The sequence below is a fragment of the Nothoprocta perdicaria genome, unplaced genomic scaffold, assembly GCF_003342845.1.
Source record: "Nothoprocta perdicaria isolate Ctin4 unplaced genomic scaffold, notPer1 scaffold_2, whole genome shotgun sequence".
NCBI lineage: Eukaryota > Metazoa > Chordata > Aves > Tinamiformes > Tinamidae > Nothoprocta > Nothoprocta perdicaria.
The window spans coordinates 3,045,691-3,066,191 of record NW_020455204.1 but is presented as its reverse complement, the minus strand read 5'-3'; the positions used below and the strand labels follow the sequence as shown (position 1 = coordinate 3,066,191).

The window sequence follows — 20,501 nt, the reverse complement described above, 5'->3', positions numbered from 1 at the left end:
CACCGAACGCGCTGCGTGGCACTCACCAGCTCGACATCCCAACAAGGAATACAGGTGGCCTTTGGCTACGGACACCCTGGTGACCGCCAGCACTTCTGAGACCACGTTTTAATTCAAGATAATCAATTATTTCCCTCTCCCAGAGACGGCCAACGCTGCGGGCATGCCAGATGCCACGCGGGTTGCCAGTTAAACTAGRCCTTGTTACTGGGATCGAGACTGAGCTATAATAAATTTAATGAACACAGCTCACCCTTGCATACCTTGCAATGGATGAGAAAAATTCACATGCTGACCCTTTCTATGGGCAGGTAAAGCTGCCGAGGCCAGGCTGGTGTGCGAGCAACCCCTGCCCAGTTCTGCAGCTGCCCCCCAGTAAGGTCTGCAACGTGATGGGATTTTTATCGATGGCAGCACTGCCTTTGGTTACTTAAAGAGGTGTTTAGAGGGATGAGCCAAAGAACTAGGTCTAGTGTTTGGAGGCACACACTATCCYGGGACACCTACCTAGGTTACAGCCACTGTTCTGCACTTGGACAGAGAATATGTCAGATTACAGAAGTCACATCGAGTTATGTTTCATTACTTGAGAACAGGCGCGGCTTTAGAGGTTCAGAGGAAAAAAAAACCCTTTCAATACATGTACATTTTTGCTAGCAAATTCCTATGCATCCCAATGAACATTTCTTCTAAGCCAGCTCATAGTCAGTTCATTTGGTCCAAGAAAGAGCCAGCAAGAAACGAAGGTTCACAAAAGCTTTTTGTTACAGTTTGTAAAAAACAAAATACAAAATAAATGTTAAGACCAACAATAAAAATAACCAGTACAAGTAACAAAAGTGCTCAAGTTGAAGGGGAAGTAAACTTGCCCAGAGCAAAACACATACAAACTTTAAATATAATCTTTAATATATTACAAAAAATTGGTTAGAGGGAAAATGCTTTAGTAAAATTTTTTTTTCAAGTAAGATTATTTTTCTTTCAAACGCCTGCTGGAGCAGTCAGTGACCAGACTGACCCCTTCACATCCGCCAGCAGCCATCGCKATCTGGATTCTACTTTCACCAAAACCCAGAAAAAGAGCTCTCTGAATCTTCRCAAGGGGAGAAAATAATCGTGGATGCTGCCAAGCACTAGAGGAAAAGATTCCTGCACTCGCTCAGCAGGATGAGCCTAAAGGGTTGTTACTTGGGAGCACGTAAGAGCTGTTCTGTATTAGTTCTACTCCTTACTCCTCCTAAACTTGCACTCTTAAAAGACCAAGGWGAATATTGCTTTGTTTGGTTCTCTTAAAAGCCATAAATATCACACAGAGATGATTAACTCCTCATGCCATAGTCTGAAGTTCTATGTGCTAAGCACTTGATGAAGTCCCAAGCTTTGGCATCAAAGTTAATTAAGGTTTTGGTGAAAATGTCCAGTATGAAATACAAGTAATGCACTGAAAAAAGAGGTTGAATTTCTCAATAAGAATCAGAGTGTATTACAGGCAGCATTAACTTACTAACAGGATAGCCAAACCCACAATTCTATAGAGAAAAATCTTTAATATTTTACATATTCTAATTAATTTCAACTSTCTATTGCAAAGCACCTAGTACTTTTGCCTTCAGTCCAGTGCTTCAGCAAGTCAGGAAACAGGAAAAGCCCTGGGATGCACAAGCTTCATACAAGCCTGTTGAAGTATTAAGATCCCAACTGGCCTTGGAAGCCAAGAGCAGCTTTCAGCCGGCAGTCCTGTTAGTGCTCTCCGTGTCGGCAGCACGAGTTACTACCTGGGAAGATAAAATCCCGAGGGCTCCAGGTTGGGAAAGCCCGGGACACAGGCAGCGCCAAGCGCGTCCCGCAGCAAAGCCACGGTGCAGAAGGAGACTTTGAAGCCTGATCTGCCCTGCAAGCCATGCAAGCCACAGAATCTGTATTGAACACAACTGTAGCACCCCAACTCCCTGGACTGAAAGCCAACAGTTTCAGCTACTTCTCTAATTTGTAGATTTTTATTTCGTAGACATAGATCCTGGCAACGTCCTGAACGCAGCTGAGCCAGCCCGTGTTGCAGACGAGTGCTCACACTGGCACAGCTCCCTCCTGCCTCCACAGGACACTGGAAAGCTGGTCTCCAACATCTGTATATTGCCCCTACCCGTTGGCATCATTTTTAATGTATGACAATTTCTAAAGTGCAGAAGAGTTCAGAAAGCCTATCAGAGATTCCCATAAGCAAAACAGCAGCAGCAGCAGCACCTGTGACTAAGCTCCCTAGGCGCTGTATTAGAAGCGGTATTGAAAGAAAATGATTTTGCATTGCAAGGCTTCCATAGGATTCAGTTATAGTACTTCTGTAGTGTTAAAGGTTTTCCACAAGCACGTTGTCCTCAAGCATTAAAAGGATTAAAATACAAAAGGTCTTCAGAGACTGTTTAATTTGAAAATAACGTTAGCAAATTTACGCAGCGCATTTCTTTCCAAGCTGCTGAGACTGTGCGTGCACTGCTACCAGCGGTTAATACTGTGCATGCACTTCCCAGAAGTTTCYCTCTTTAGTCATTCCAGTTAAGAAACAATGGGAGAACAAAAGGGGAGTTTCATATAAATCTTATATAAAAATTTCTTGGGGGTGATTTAGCCAGCAAACCAAGAAACTCCTTCTTCCCCCATGTTTTAAAAACTACCTTGCTTTCTATTTTATGAAAAAAGGATCAAACCTCTCTCCTCTTTTATTATCCTCCCCGCTTTTTATTTTCCTACAGATACTACATTAATTTTCATCTCATAGGCTCTGGCCATTTCTCACAAAAATAAACATTTTTGTTCAAATATAGCAAAAGCAGAATACTTCAACAAGTTTTTTTTGATATCAACCTCTTTGTCCAGTGCATTAGGGCTATACAGCTACATGGAACCAGCCATAAAACTTTACCAATGCACAAGTCCCTGTTACTGGCAAAGGTACAGTACCAAAACTTCTTTATTTAAATACACCGACTAGTTTTTTTTCTCCAAAATAGAAGATGCATATAATTTYGTGCCATTTGATCTCGCAAGCTATATTTTTATAGGTTTCTCCCATATCCAGCTAACTCCATAGGTAATGTTTTGGTCTTAACTGAATGTATTCTACAGCATTATTGATTTAAAATCCACCTAAGATATTTCACTAAGATACCAAGCCATCAACACATCCCTTCCTAACGAAAYTTCTGCTAATTTCAGTCAGTGCAATTGAAATGTTTTTAAAGTGAGCACTGTACCTTTAACCAACTCACCTACAAGATGTACACAGGTTGTGGTACACAAATTTTTTAAAAAAGAAATGAATAATTACAATACTGCATCCCTTTCACTGCCAAATACATCAGAAATTGCTACATATAAAAAAAGCACCCCATCCTATACATTCTTTAGGACTGCTCAGATACAGAACTTCTACAGGATTGGAGTGTAGGTGTTTAGGCAAGAAGCATGCACAGCAGAAGGTAGCATTAAAGGCATAGGTCAGAGATAGATGCTAACCAGTAAAATCTGTTTGCAATTAGTGAACTGTTTCTCTAAGTTTGAGAGAGTTTAGAAAAAGGTCATCCAAAATGTTCCAAAACAACCGTTCACACAATAATACACATACAAAAAAGAGGGAACTTACACAAGGAGAGAAGGCAAACATGGCCTGAAATAGCCACTTACACTACACTACTCATTTGTGAGGTTTCAGAGTTCAGTGATATTCTCAGGGCCACTTTAGCCAAGATCTTCCTTTACTTTGCGTTAGTCTTTATATAAAGCATGTTCCACAGAGTATTGTCCAAACTGAAGGGGAAACGGTGCGATTCACTCCCAGCCATTGTCTTTTATCATGTGGGCAAGTTCAATGATAAATTTTCCTTCTTTGTATTTCTGGCTGCTCTCAAAAGCATGTTCCTGGAAAGAAGAAAAAAAAATAAAAGTCAAGATACTGAAAATAAGTTGGGGATATTAAKCATTTTAAACATCAAACATGCATTAAAAACTAGATATACTGGCATCTACATCTTTGGAGCTGCTAGCACTACAGACAAACTACAATATCAAATACAAAAATGACATATGCATGACTATATAGTTCACCTAAATATTTTTATAACTACCCCAGGAAGTCTTTAGAGTGCCCAAAAACACACTTAGGATACAGCAAGATGCACATTTCTCTGGAAAACAATAATTAACTTGGTACTTTTCTTCTCATTCRAAGCCTATGCATCTGATTGTTTACACACTACGAAATACAGATTTGCTGAGACAAATCTTCCCTAGGGAAATTGTGACCTTGGCTGTATTTTTCACCCTTCCTTTGCATTTATTTCAACAGATCTTAAAGTCGCATCTTAAAAGAGTACATCTTAAAGTCACGATGGGATGCCAGTTACTAGCAAACACTACCAAAACACTGAATGTGTTTATCCCTTCACTTCACTGTTACTACAAGCCTAGACCCTCACAACGTAGCCAGAGTCAAACCACTAATCCAATCTCCGTGGTATAAGGGCTGACGAGTCACTGTATGATGCTCAACTCTTAAAACTACTCCGCTTCTTCCATTCTGCAACTTGACAAAGAACATCTCACCTCCTGCCCCTAGGTGAATGAGCAACTTCCTCCTSGAGTTGCCTTACAACATCCTTCAGAGATCTCTGTTTAAACAAATACAGCTTCTCTGACATCTTGATAGAAAAATCCATGGTCATCTTGTACCAAGCCATATACCATGAGAAATGGGCCAGTAAGTCCCAAAGGGCGAGTTAAGAATAGCTCTTTCCTAGCTGTTGGCAGCCTGTTGTACATGAGGTCACAACAGTGTCAAAACAACAAGTGCTCTCAGGGCACTAAGCAGACAGGACTTGGTTTTTTTCATGCTGTCTCTTATGCGGTATTTAATTCAGGGTTTTGCTAGAGACAGACTAGAAAACSTCCCTCTGTACTGAAAATAAAATACCTGATGTTACTTATACTCTCTTAGAAGTAAATAAAAGTAAAACCCACTTGTAACTTCAATCCTTCACTTTCTTCAAAATGTTTCACCATTGCATTAATAAAGGTTTTTGCTATTAAAGCAGCAAACATGCCACAATAACATTTCTTGCTTATACTGAATCAGAGGTTGGGGAAAGATAGAGAGGAAGAAGAGGTTTGAGGAGGAAGTTAGGTTAAGTTTCTGATGACCAGAATCAGACCTACTGTAGAGCACATCTTGCTTTATCTTTCCATGCTCTACCATTGTTTTTTAATCAAAGGATGGGAAATAGAGAGTGTTCAGAGTTTCCTTACCGGAAAAAAATAAGGAAAACGAGGGAAACCTTCTTGGAATCTCTCCTCTGTACTCAGAGGGAATGTGTTGGGTCTCCTTCCTCAGAGACCCTAAACTGCACCAAACCAAAGACAACCTTGTGCACCAAATGAGGAATCCAGCACTTCAAAGCATCAAACTTGCAACACAGTGGTATAGAAAATATACCTCCTTTGCAACCACACTGCCTTCTCAAACCAAACTCAATTTATCATAATTTGTATTTTTGTATATGAACCAACTTGCAGAAACAAGAAAATCAAAACCCATCCAGGCAGGTTTTTTTCATCCAGTTCAGCGTAGGTGGGTGGCCACATTCCAAAAAGCTACTGCTGAAAAAGCAATAGATATCTGCAATAAAACATACAGCTCGCGCTAGCTTCACTATCTGCACAACATGTCAGCAGATTTAATGGAACCAAACTAGCCTACTAAATGTCTGGTTTAAGACACAAAGCACTAGACCTAACATCACCCAATGGGTACCAGTAACACCTAACTTAGGTAACTATGATTCAAAGCACTTATCAAAAAGTTGGGTCTATTGCTTACATATTTCCATCCAAGAGTGGTTTTACAGTTTTCACAATAGATATCTGCTACAGCATGTAAACCTGTCAGGAGGACTCTCTCCTCTGCTGGACCACAGCCCACATTTACCCTGCAAAAAAAGGAGAAGCAATTCTACATTAACCACAGGAGAATGCTTTCTTTTTAACCTCTCACCCACCTCTCCTCCAGAAGGCAAAAACTAGCTAAAAATATCATAAGCATACATAAATAGATATATAAAAATTACATATCTGACTTCTTCAATGCTTTAAAAATAGCTTCTATTTTTGCACTGACCTGAGGAACAGGAAGAAAAAGTTTGATTGCCAATTTCATTTTTCAATAAATGAGGGAGCAGTGCTCTGGAGTGAGGCTTACTCACTCCCATCAGGTGGGACATGTTAAGTGTTCTAACTTCCAGAGAGAACACTAAGCAATAATAATAACAAAAAGCTTAATTTAGAACCGACTCATATAGAGCAGCAAGGAAATAGCCTCATAAGTATTTCTTTGCTACAGATTAGCAGATACTGCCATGATGAACAAATAGTAAACATAAAAAACAAACCATTCCATGAAATAGTGTCACAATATTTTTTTCTAAGAGCCTACACATGAAAGATCAGACAAGATTAAACGAGTTTGTTGATAGGATTATAACAACAATACTTGGCCACTTTTGATGTTGTGCTACCAGATTCTTAGCATTACAACTGTACCAGAAGTCTCAAGTGTCCACTGAGTTATAAAAGGAATATATATTCTTTTATATATAAAGTATATATTAGATTAATTTCAAGGATGTGTTTACAATAAAGCCTTTTACAGTTCCATTATCTCGCTCTATAATAGACTTATAAGTCACTTAACTGCATTTCTTTTTCCAAACACTGTCATACAATAAATTGATTAAAAATAAAGACAAAAGTGCAATTCAATATATCAGAAACTTAAAACTCATCCTTTGGCTAAATGTAAAATACAATATATCCTTTTGCTAAATGTCCATTTGCTAAATAGATTTGGCAAATTCAAAGAGACTTGTACAGCACGTGCCTAAACCTGCAAATATTAGGCTTGATTAGATCAGGGATCTTTTGCCTCTAGTAGGTTTGCAACAGTCAAGGTCATTTAAGAAGCACTAATTATAATGTAATGTTAACCTGTAAAATGATCCAAATATTTCACTGAAAAAAAGTCTCCTTTAGACTACAGCAAAGTTGTCCAAATCAAACTCACAGTCACGCAATGTACTTTGAATTCTATAATATATTCTAATGGCAACTCCTGATGAAAACTTGGCATCATACACATGGAATTTTACAGTAACACCCTCCCCAAATTTTCAGCCATTATCAGAATTGCTTAAGAAATCAGACACGTTCTGCAAGTTACTCAAAATCAACTCAGTTGCTCTTTAATAACTACTGATGGTGAGTAAAGACAGTTTAAAAGAATAAGGAAAGTGCAGCTACTAATTCCCTACTGTTTTCCAAGTATGAAGCATACGACATATTCCACATATGACCAAAAAGTCGTACTCTGCAGGCAGTACACGTAACTGCAATATATAAATACATATGTGCATATGTATACAGATACACACAATTAAAGAGGTACTTACACAGAATTAAAGAGGTAGGCTCTTCCCTGGCTTCCCTGAAAGGACTGCATGAAAAAGAAGAGAGCACTTGTTAAATTCCAGAAGGGTATGTTACTATGCATAGAAATTTGACACAAATATAACTAATTTCAGTTGAGCTACTGGAAGTTTGAAGTTTATATGTATTATTTATAGCAGGGCCTCACTGGTATCAGTTTKCAGGCTGATATTTTAGCAACTGTTAAGTTGTTAAATATTCTTGCTCAAAATAACTGACATCCAAAATGCAAACAAAACATTCTTTTTCTCAACCCAAGATACCATCTTTCATTTTCCTAGGACATCTTTCATGCTAATTGAAACAATCTATTCTTAAAATCAGCTCAAAAGAGTTGCTTCCAGCTTCTTTTCCCTCCCCCAGTACCCCATATTTTTGATTTCCCCATTTCACTGCATTATTTGAGATAAGAGCAGCAACATTCTGGACTGTGCATAAAATCCTAACTCTCTATTTAGGGAACCTTTCTGATCAATTTGAGCTCAGCTTGACTTTAATAAAGTGACYGTTACCATAAAGTGCCTAAGACAGCCATATATTTTAAAACCTCTCACATTCTTGCTAGATTATGGACAAAGGAAGATAGCTGGATTTTGTTGGCTGCATCTAAATTAACGTTTCAGCCCAGAGCAAGTGCACATTTTTGAAGAAAAAGCCCTGATCAACCCCACTTGCTGCAGGYTGCTTTGGTTTGCAGAGCAGCTTCAGTGCAAAATCTTTGTTCCTTCTGCACTGAACTAAACTAGGAAGTTTTCTACTGCACACACTAAAAGCTCCACATGTCAATGAAGTCACAGGACCCTCCACGTGACTTGTCCTTCAGACAGCCTTGAGCCACAAGCATGTTGGCAGCACTTGTGGGCACACCAGACCCAGGCTTAGGGACACGCTTTGGACTCCACTGCTTTGATCTATTGATTTGTTCCTTGTGTATTGAGTTACCTGCCAGTTTTGACAGGGCCATTATTTGTCATTCAAACCAGGTCACATTTAAAGTGGACATTTCCTGTAGCTCTCTGCAGTACTGCACCTACAAAGACCTCTAGGCTTTTTCCTAGCTTCAAGAACATTCATCATTTTCTCCATGCTGAAAACAAACTGCAGTTGTTCCAAGAAKCCCTGAAGTTCTAGTATTGAAGATCAAGGACCAACTTATCAACATGGAATGTTCTGGGGAAAAAARAACCTCCCCTTGAATATTTCTGAATGGTTTTGGTAACATCAGGAGTTGAACCACAGGGAGATGTTCCCTCCTGCAACAGACTGTTTTTCTGAATAGTTATGTTTGGAGTTATGTAATATAAAGTCACCTGGCACCTAAACAGATGTTTTGCCAGACTAGCAACGTAAGATCTATATAACAGTCAGATCTACTTAATTAGAATACGGTTCAAAAATAATAAAAAAGTTGTCAAAGGGAAACACGACTATTAATTAACATTTGTTATTCTGCACTACTGAATTATATACTGCACAGAAGGATGTTAAAAGACAAACCATGGCAAGAAACTGCTGTAAGCACCAGTGGCAGAGTAGTTGCATCCAACCTTTAGCTACTCAAAATCTAACCATAAGATGAGAAGCTCTGCTTAATAACTTACAGTGTTACTATTTTCATTCCATCAACCATTTCAAATAATTATTAAACATTTCCTAAGAGTATTTCCCCATCAACAGCAAAGACAAAAGGGACCTTCTCTACCATCCAGCACTGCAAGTCTTATTTTCACAAAGCAAGGAAGAAGATAAGCTATGCAGCACAGTGAAAGCTAAGACCTGGGCTACTACTGACCCTGAAAGGAAAGATCCAGTGGAGCACTGTCTTCACAGCTATGCCAAGATGTACTTTATCACATAAATAATATCATATTCACATTACATTCATAATATAATCACATCATAAAAATTGCTCCAATGCAAGTTTTTCTCAAAGAYGAAAGAATACTCAATATTCCCTATGCAGTCTCGCAATATTTTGACCATAAGCATCAGTACTTCCCTCTCTATTGGAAATAGATCCTCTGATGATTCCTAGCACTGCGTTTTCCTTTTCCGTGCCTTTTTCCTGTTTTTTTCCCAGAGATATTGCATCCATTACTTTCCAACTCTGTATGATATGTGGGACAGAATACTGATTAACAGGTAGGGTTCTATCAACTAACAGATATAAAAAGATTTACTGCACTCTYGTTTCTCACACTGTGTTGTGTGATTTAGTTCTGCCGATATGAACCTTAAGAGGCTGGCAGGTTAAACTCCTCGTGTGTCAGCTCCTCAAAGGCTATTTTAAATTGCAGTGACAAGAACTAAGACACAACTGTTCAAACGAGTCTCAAGACACACTGCATTTCCATACAGTATTCCCTATGCAAATACAACATTTTAATGGGTAAAACTTTTTGACGCTCCCAAGGCTGTAAGCGCTATACATCAGCAATTATAATTAAAACATAGCATACTATATATCTATTGATGTAGTTGTGAATCCTCAGTATGCATTTAACCCAGTAAAAGCCTAAGAAATTAGAGGGAATGGTGATCAAAGGCTAGAAGTCGACTCACAGCAACCAAGGTTTTCACTTAGAAGTTCTGTAATTCACTAGTTAAACCAATATTCTCMGTGAGAACATAAATATCCTTTAAGAGTGTTTTTGATATTCTCGATTAATAACATGGAATAGGTTTATGAGTATTTTTTCCAGAGAAAATCCACATCATTGACCAACTACACTGTACTATAGGGAGATCAACAAAGATCCATAAGACCTTAAGGTATCCGTAAGTTTATCAATATATATTACAGTTGTGTATATACATATATTACAGTAAAGGAACTTCAAATGTTTTACTCAAACACTAGCCTATACTTGCAAAATTCAGTATGAACTATACTTCCAAATTCGATGATTATTTCCTGTAATACCAGGATTAGCTTTTTTAACCAAGGAGAAAATGAGATGTCCTTTAAGCAGAATATATTTCCTGCCTGAATAGACAGCTAAGCACATGTGTGGGAGATGGAAAATAYTGAAGAGCTAATAATGTAATTAATTATTCCCCACAAATGGGAAGCATTAGAGATAGGAGAGGTGACTGCAGAACATGCTCCATGGAAAAAGCCCACAGAAACTACCAGCTTAGCATGTACTAAGAGGATGAGAGGCATTATTACAAGTCCAAATAGCATTTAGAGACCAAACCTAAGCACAACTTGCAGGCTATTCATTAACAATGAAAAATAACTTTAGAGAACAACAATGAAAGAAGTCTATGTTTGCTTTCATTTTCAAGTTTCCTTTACAAATTAGGAAAAATCACTTTGAATTAAYGTTGTGAACAAACATGCAATGCAAAGAAATATGATTCTGTAATACTTCCAGACAGCAGTATTCCTAGGGGCAGTATCTTAAAAGTTAAATCAGAAACACATACAAATGCTCTGATGTCTGAAATGATCTTCTGAATAAAACACATTAGAGACAGTGAACATCTCTTAGTTCTCGTAAGATTAGCAAAGTAAGTTTTTAAACATTGGCTGCTGCTTATGTTGAATTTATCAGGGGAAAAAAAAAGATTTATCCCATCTGTTGTTTTTGCTCTCAAGATCTTTTGTAAGCCATTAGATCCAACTCCTTTAATACAGCAAGATCCAGCTCCTTTACAAAGCAAAGAACTAGAGAAAGTGTTGTTCAGCTGCTTATTAACAAGTCCTAGATCATTCCAAGACAAATCTATACTGGAAAAAAAAACACTAAATCAGAACACTGATTTTTATGAAGAGTGATAACATTCCATAAGTAGAAAACAACCTTAAAAAGATGAATCCAGAAACTACATGGCTTTGGGATAGCAGGTTTGGGAAATATTTCCAGAAGTAAAAACTTTGTCAGGCAGGACAAGCTAGCTTCAGYTATATAGCATCTTGAATGCATTTCAAAAGTAATTATGTCAAAACACCCAAAGAACAGAACCTTCCCTTGCGCTCTTCCAGCTCCTTTAGGCTCTCAAATCTCCTACTGGATACTTTCCAAAGATTATTTCTCTTCCAAAAATTAGAATCTTCTGATAGAAGAGAAAAAAAACAACAAAATACAAATCCCCCAAACTAGGAGCTTAGTAAAACAGAAAAGTTATCATCAGAACATTTATAAAGTTGGACACATTTTCAAAATTTCTAGTAGGAGACAAGAGTGGTTTTCAAGTGAACAATACACAACAGGCCAAATTCTCCCTCCAAGTGTTACTTGCTCCATAGAGAGGGAGGGAAAGAAAGAAAAAAATCTAGATTACCAAATTGGATCAAGCTAAAAAGGCACATTTACGTAAAGACAATCAACCCATGAAAAAAGCACTTGAACTCATCAGTTAAACAACAGTAGACAACAACAACAGACTTGCTAAATAARGCTAAAATTGTTTTGGCATCTACTTAAGCCAAAGACTTTTTCTTCTCATCAACAATAAGAGCAAGGGTACTAAATGCCTCGGAGAATTAAACTTAATCACCAAGATTGCTGTTTTATCCAAAGGTGCAAGGGTTCCCCATCAAAGTCAATGACAGCTACACATACCCCGCAGCAGAACTTGTTCCTGAAATTATTTACACACCTAGTCTTGCCTGTGGCTTACACAGGCCTTTTTCCTCTGCTCAGACATACATTGCAATGAATGATAGGGAAGAAAGTGACAGTATTCACACAGATGACTATACTCATAATCCAGATTTTCTTCCATCCTTAGCATTAAAGCACATTGTAAAATGATTCAATAGCCTTTCAAGCAGTTGCAGTGAAAGTGGATTGTCTACTGCAATATATCCATTAGCTTCTATGGATTCTATTAGAGTAATTTGTTGGCTTTTGTCTCAATTCCTGCATGATTGGGAACCAACTTGAATGACATTGTTTTGCATCTTCTTAAAAACTATCAGAAATCTTAAAAAAAAAATTCTGATAGTCTAAGACTTAAATGAACCAGTGCTGAAAAACTAGCTTGAGCTTTCACATCCATTACTAGTTAACTCAGTACAGTACATTAAACAGTAGATTAATACTGAAATTAAGGAAGTAGATCAGGACTAGAGTTAGAAGGCACCTAGTTAGTTGCATGACTGCTCACTCAGCTAAGTTAGAGTTGATAAGAAAGCAATACTTTGCTAGATACCATTACATATTGTCTACCATTTATGACAAAGAAAGCTTTTCAATTTTCAAAAAAGAGAAAAAAAGAGAAAAAAAAAAGAATTGCTTTAAAAGCTACATATATGCACCATTTTTTGTTTATAAATGGCAGCCTTCCCCAACCTGAGTACCCCAAAATAGAAAAAAAATCAAGGTTATAGAAGAAAAAAAATATTTAGTGAACAAATCCTCTACTAATCATTAACATCCAAGTAGGTTTCAACACTAAGCAGCCTTTCATTCTTAGAAAAAATAAAAAGTAAAACTATGCCTGAAAGCCACATCCCTCRCTGGTGCTGGCACCACATTCAATAATGAGTTAGTAACTCACRCTCTCATTTCTAAGCCACTTCTAAGATTCTTAGTTACCATTTCACTATCAGCATATGAAAATTTACAGGTAGAAAAAGATGAGCTTCATGATTGATTCTGAAGCAAGAAATATACTGTGCTGCTCATTTTATTTCTACTCTTCAAAAAGTGAATTGTGTGCAGGCATCCTTGCCAGATGATTGCTACCATGGGTTCTCCAAAGCAAGGGTTGTAATCTCTACTGAAGTCTAATAGACTGAAGTCCACAGGCAGATGGAAGATTGACAAGAAAATGTAGTTCTCGGCTTTTTATGCCACACCAAACACTTAGGAGAAATATTATCCATTTCTTTGCACAGCCTCTGTTTTCATTTTGACATTACAGGCTTAAGCATAACAAACGCTTAAGCCTGAAAGTGTAATAGAGTGCCAGGTGTAGCTGCTTTAATTTAAGGATCTGTAAGTTATTTTTTTCAGACATAAGCAAGCCACAGATCTGGGAAACAAACAAAAAGCCCACAACTGCAGGAATTTCAAACCCATTTGCCTYGTTTCTGCTGAAGAATATTTGTAGAACTAAGGGTTTAGGAGTAGGTAGTTGAACACAGAGACACTGTAGCCAAAAGTTATGCTTACTAAATACAGAGGCAGTGAGGAAAAGACTGAGCAGTCTGATTCTGTTCTATTCACAAATCCAAGATTGCATGGAAACTATGCAGCACAAAGCACAGGACAAAGCCTGACATACCTCAAGAGTATTACAAGAGGAGAGGCTGCTTCAATCATTGTTTTCAAAGAAGTTTAGATCTTACATAGCTAACTTGCTCTATTTGCAATAGGTTGAGGTAGTGTTGCAGCTGGGGAGTTCACTATGGTAACTCTACTCCAGAGCTAGTTAATATAATGTATCCACATCACTAGCTTAGTCATGCAGGTCGTGTTATAAGGCAGCAGTGAAGGACAAGCATTTAGGGGACCACATACCTCAAAAGGGCACTTAAGAGAACTTTGGAAAAAAAGCTCCCATGAAGAAACATCTGAGTTATTCATCTGTCAGTGCTCTTGGAACTCTAATGGGCATTCTCCAGGCAAGCTTTTAATTTCCAGGTGATCAAAGTTTTTTTTTTTTTTTTTTTTAAATTATGCGAACACTTATTTTCTCCCAGCTTTCCCTCACTAGAAAAAGCAGTGTTTGCTGTTAATCCTATGATCCAGCTTTACTCAGCTTTACTGATCTGCAGTTGCTCCCATTAAAAGACCTTTTCCAAGGGAGAAATACACGATGTTCTACAAACAAGTACAATAGGTAAGCAATTTTAAGTTTTACAAACATACAAAAGAGATACATTACAATTAAGTCTTAATCCCAAATAGACTGACAACTGACCAATGCTCTGTGAAAATAAGTTTTAAAAAGTTAAAAAAAAAAAGCAAATAAGCATATAGTCAGTCTGAAAACACATAAACACTCGTATCTTGATTCATATTAAGTCCTCAACAGAATTGATTGAGTCAGGATTAAGGCTGAAACATACCCAGAGACTCTCCTAATAGCATTACCAACCACACATACAGAAAAAAATTGTTGTTTACTCAACATATTTTTAAGGAGTGCCCCATATGTTCTGTAGCCTCTCCCTCAAAAAAATGAATCCATTTGAAGTTAGTTTTAAAGCTGTAACGCGAGTATTTAATTCACTTTAAAGTGATATGCAAAGGATTCTTCTGACCAAGACTGCAGAGGCCATGCAACGTGTCAGCCCATGCAAGTACTGAAGCAGCTTAGTTGTATTGCATGAAAAAAAGAGCTGCATGCTAAGTATGTGTGCATGATTATATTTTCTTGATAAGTTTATATAACCTTTAAGAAATTCCTCTGCAAAATTTCTTGTATTCTTTCTGTGCAGTATCAATTCCTACAACCACATTCAGGAAAAATGCAGCTCCTCCTACTTGTTTCAGCACAAAGCATGCAGTGAATAATCAAGTTACAATTCCTTGTAATTTATAATCGAGTGTAGCCAGAAAGGTCACCCCCAATATAGAGATTTTTTTGAGGAAAACAAATGAAATCTGAGCATTAGGATCTGTAATTTTTTTCATATTTAATGATATTATTAAATATAAACAGTCACTATAAAGAAGAGAGCATTTTTAGTTTAATACAAAAGTATTCCATCTTCCTGTTTCCCCATCATCTCATGTGTGTGGCCAGTTAGCTGCTTTGCATTTAATGAGTTAGCTTCCAATTCCGCCCAGTGAGAGTACTTCATACATATGCTAAACTGAAGGAAAGAAGTGTTTAGGGAAAGGGAAAAGATCTGAAGGATCAGTAACACAAGAAAATTTTATGGTAGCAGAACATGTTAACCCTCTGGTGGATGTACAAGCAAGTTTGCTTCCCTCCTTGCCCAAGGAAAACCTGAACCCAGAAGCAACAGCCTCCCCACTCTCTTCAGCATTCAAAAAGGATTCTCAGTAATGTGCTGAAGACAGGCGAGCAGAAGCAACAGGCAGCAATGAAGGCAGTTCTTGAAATGGTTTAGCACTAATATTTTTATTCAGCAAAACAAGTTTACAGAAATCACTTTCAGAGATAAAAAAAGAATTTTGAGTAATGGTTGAAGTGTTTTCTCTGGGACATAATTAAGAAAAAATCCATCAGGAGCTTATTTTAAATCAAAGAATGAACAAGTCTGTCAAGTACGTATCCCAAGCTTCAAGTTTTCCTGCATATTTCATACCTCACCAATCTTGGTTTCTTCCAACAGGTAAGAMAGACAGGCCTAGCCTGTTTCAACAATAAGCACTTCCTCTAAGCAAGTTTCTGTTGCAAGAATCCACACTTCCTCTAAGCTCAGACTGAGCAACTATTCTGAGCATCTCTCATGCTAATATTATTTACTCTTGTCATAAAATGATTCAAAGAATGTGTGACAGACTTCACAATATCAGCAAGGCATTCTGGAAACAGTTTTACGAGCTTCAGAGTCAACAGTAACCTTCACCTGGAATAACTTTTACCAGAATGGCTCCCCCACCTTAATCTCTGTATTTTCTTCTCATAGTTTTCCTTAGCAGATTCCTGARATCTCATCTTTCATTTATTACCTACCTGGAAATAGAGGAAAGTTGTGAATAGGGGCAATATATTAGATCAGTCTTTATGACACATTCAGGAGTTCCCAGAAGATATCCATTCCTCAGTACACAACGCCTATGATCCAAGAATGAACCCAGAGAAGACTTTCTGCATCAGATTTGCAACCCTTATCTACGGGGAGCATTAATACAATGACAACCATTTTGGTTTAAAAAAATTAAAAAAGAAAAAAAAAAGAAAAAGAAAAAAAAATCACTCRTGAGGTCTCTAAACAAACCACTTGCCTTAGAGATCAATTCATCGTGATTGGCTAGGTGGGCTCTGCAGTGGATGCAGCTGTAGGTTCGGTGACAGTTCGGCAGGTAAGCYTGGAACGTTTTTGACTTTGTCATTTTTACCATCTCCGCTGCAGGYTCCTCACTCAGCTCAGGGCTGGCACTTGAAGAATTGCAACTTTGCTGAACACGCTGACAGAAGAAACACTGGAAAATGCAAGCAAAAGCCGTCGTTGTTCTGGAGTGTGTGTGGCACTTTCCACACGGACGACAGAAGAGAAACAGTCACAACCTGCAGGTGAACAGAGCAGAACRGTTAGCAGCTCTACAGCCAGGCCAGGATTAACTTGTTATTCAACTGTTTCAGATGCAAGCTGAAGTGTTATTTGGAGCACTTTTGGCTATAGTCATTCTGTTGCTGTGAAGTTGTTTCGTTCGAGTTGTTTCACACGAAAACAAACAGTTCTGTCCCCTTAGTAGGTTCAAGTCAGTCACGTTTCTAATGAAAGTTTGAAGCAATTCCCCTTGAAACAAGTAATCCACAAGGCAGCAGGTATGCTGCCTTAGCACACCTCCACACAAAGTATTATACATTTAAAATAAAAGCTTATCAGTTACTGCAGAAAGGCAGGACATTAGAGCATTACTTGTCCTGGAAATTCCAGCAGTCACTTCCAGCAGAAAGACTTTCTGACCAACAATAACCAGATATTTACACCTCATTTTCAGCACGACATCTTGCTATATCACATTTGTCTTTAAGTCCTCCCCTTCTTCCAAGCCCAGCAGAATTGCACCTCTAAGCACAAGCCTTTTAACCAGTGTCCTGAGCTAATCAGCTATTCACTCTATCAAAATAAGTCTTAATGATTGACTGTGATTTCAGCAGCAACAGAAGTTAAATCCTACCCACAGGATGCACAAATGCACTCTTAATCCTCAGAGCACCTTTAGGAGACACTGCACACATCAAGGAGAGCCCCCACACCTTCCAGCTATACTGGAAAGGCAACCCTTTCAAGCTGGCCTGCCTGAGAATTATAGATTTTCAGTCCTCGTACTAAATATCTACTGACCTGTTCAAGGCCACCAGTAACCATGCTACGTRCAGCAAGCTAATGAGCAACCCAAACATGAGGACTACCCGGTCACTCATGTCATCAGCTATCAGGTGACCAAGAGTAGGTCAATAGCACAAGCACTGAAATGAGAGCCAGTATAAAGAATTTACAGTGTCTCCATCCAGCTATTGAGGTAAGCTGGCAAAGCACTTATCACCGTTGTAAACTGTACACAACACTGCAATAAACTTTTCTAGCAATAGGGTACAAATAATATGGTGAATGGAATGAAAACCATTGAATTAAGAATTAGTCATTTCTAGGAACTGTCATTGTGCTTCAAAAGAAACCTTGAAAAAGTTGTGCGTTTGGCATGCCTAGCACAAACTTCAAAATGGGTTTTTGAATCTTCAGTTTGTGGTAAGAGCAGGGAAAGGTTGAAAATACTCAGAAAGTAAGTACTACAAGAATTTAATGACAACTATAAAGGCAGGGATGAGCCACGAAGCCATGTGGCAGAATAGGTGCAAGCAAGAAGTAAAGCAGCAAAGGGAAAAAACTGCCTCCCACAGCACAAATCTACAAGTAAAAAACGACAGAGCAAGTCAGGGAAGGGGAAAACAGATCTGATAACACTAATGTGCTTGAAATATTAACCCAGTTAACACGGGCAGCAGAACTTAATGATTAACAAAATCACATAAACATATATTATTTGAGTCAACAACAGAAGTATTACAGGGTACTATAACTGCAAGGGAACGGCGGTTGGGAAGTCAGCTTTCGTACAACAAAATATTCCTTTCTTCAAGGAGAGGGTGATTCCAAGTGGTTTTTACACATTGTAATGAACAGAACACACAGCCTGTTTATGTTAAAAGGCAAGCTTCAAAGCACGATACATTTTCTGCTTGCAGTTAGAGCAAGGATGAAGCCGGGTAAGCCCAAGTGCACTTCTGTCTGAAAAGCAGCAGCCGTTTCTGCAGTCCCCGCTCAGGRTTCGGTGCAAGGCAGGATATCTTGCAAGATCCGAGGCAGCTACTGATTATTTATACTCAGACAATAGCATAGTTTGTGCTTTAGTCATGGAAATCACAGCGAGCTCTCCTGAAGACCCAATTCTAAAGAAGCAGCATAATGAAGCGTAGGAACAAGCTGCTCTCTAGCCATTTTTAAACCAGTGCCCAGGCAGTTTGGGCTGACTTAAGGTTTATCCCTACCAGGCTAACAAACTAACTTCTGGAAGCAGTAACTGCATTCACTATACACTTGCAAAGCCATAAGATAAAAATAGGAAAGAAAAATAGAGCAATTTTCTTGCAATGGTTTTTAAAATGTTATTAACATTATATATTTAAAAAAAATTATAATAATATTAATAAAGTGTCAAGACAGCCGTGAAATGGACGGGCTCCAGGAGAAGCCGTTTGTTCAATGCCCTGACCGGGGGCCCCCCTGGTTAAACAGGGGGTTACGGGGCCGGTGGGACCGGGGGGGGGGGGGGTGTTAACGGGGCCCGGGGGCGCCGCTCGCTCCGCCGTGCCGGGGCCTGCGGGCCGGGGCGTGACGTCACGGGGCGTGCCGTCGTGGCGCAGCCAATGGCGCGGCGGGGGCGGGGCGCGGCCCCGGATGTGTAAACAAACAGCGCGGGAGCGTGGCGGGCCGCGCGGGCGGGCGCCCCCCCTCCCCGCCGCGGAGCCTCCGCGCGCCCCCGCGGAGCCGGCGCGGAGCGAGGCCGGAGACCGCTCCCCGCCGGGCACGGCCGCTTGGGCACCGCCGCTGCGACACGGCCGTGCCGGGCGGTGCGGCTGCCGGAGGGGAACAAAAGCAGGCGAGCCCGCCGCCAAAAACGCGGCCTCCCTCAAAATAAAGAATATATATATATATACATATATATATACACACATACACATTTATATATATTAAATCATTCAAGCAGTCTTCGCTGGGCTGCCAAAGGCCAGGCAAAGCCTTTATCTCGATACGCCACGATGCGACGACTTGAGGAAAGCCCTGACCAAGTTACCCCGGTTGCGAGCGGAGCAGCCTTTTTGGCAGCGCGGGTGCAGGGGCGGCACGGGACGAAGGGAGAGCGGCCGGCGGCGCCCCCGCTGCCCTCCGACCCGCGGGAGCAGCGCGGACCGGGAGCCCCGCGCGCGGCCGCCCGAAGCGCCGCTACGGCTCCCAGGTGCCCGGCCCCGCAGAGCCCGCCGCCGGGAAGCGGGAGCGGCGGAGCCCCGCGCTCCGCCGGGCTGAGCTCATCCTCGCCCCCCTTCCCTTATGTAAACGCGCACCGCCCGCCCTGGAACGAGGAGGCTCCGAGCAGGCAGCGCTGCCGTCATTTCCAGGCGCTATAAATAGAGCCCGGGCCCTCCTCCCGACGGCAAAGTTGCCTTCGCGCTACACCCCCCCCTTCCCACCCCCCTCCGCGCGCAGGAAACCGCGGACGGGGCGCGACGCGGGGCTGCCCCCCCTCCATAACCCCCACGGAAAAAAAAAATAAAAAAAAAAAAAAAGGAAAAAAAAGAGAGGGGGGAAAAAAAAAACAGACCCAAACAAAGCGGCGGCACCGGCTCCCTGCGCGCGCCGCGTACTCACCGCTGCGCTGGCTCCGTGCGCTGCCGCAGCCCCAGGCCCCGCTGCCTCAGGGAGCGAAGGAGGGAGAAAAGGAGGGGTGCAAAAAAAAAAAAATCCCAGGAAAACAGAAATAAAAGGAAGGCCGGCGCTCAGGGTGCCGGCGGCGCGGGGGGCACGGCGCTCGGGGAGGGCGCTAGCGGCACCCGCCGCTCATCCCCACGCCGGGCCGGCCCCGGCTGCGCGCGCGCTCGCATCCAACGCGGGGGGAGCGATCAAAACAAAGCGGGCAAGCGGCGGGTCCCTTTGCCCCAAACGGCCTCGCAGGCGGCTGCGCGGGTCACGCGCGGCGCCGGGACGCGCCGCCCTGCGGGCCAAGGGCCGGCCGGGACATGGTGCCGGTACCGGTGCCGCCGCCTTTGTTTTGTTTTCCTGGGGCTCGCTGGCTGCGGCGCCCGTTAAACCT

General features: G+C 40.7%; 1 protein-coding gene across 1 annotated transcript; it reads right to left on the bottom strand.

The window, feature by feature from the left end:
• Positions 1-230: 230 nt before the first annotated feature.
• On the bottom strand, positions 231-20,143 carry YPEL1 (yippee like 1). The gene is made up of 5 exons (XM_026037427.1): positions 20,060-20,143; positions 16,410-16,692; positions 7,494-7,537; positions 5,870-5,978; positions 231-3,915 (listed from the first exon to the last, which is right to left on the bottom strand). The coding sequence occupies exons 2-5, from the start codon at positions 16,524-16,526 to the stop codon at positions 3,826-3,828; spliced, it is 360 nt and encodes a 119-aa protein (XP_025893212.1). The 5' UTR covers positions 16,527-16,692; positions 20,060-20,143; the 3' UTR covers positions 231-3,825.
• Between the last annotated feature and the right edge of the window lie 358 nt (positions 20,144-20,501).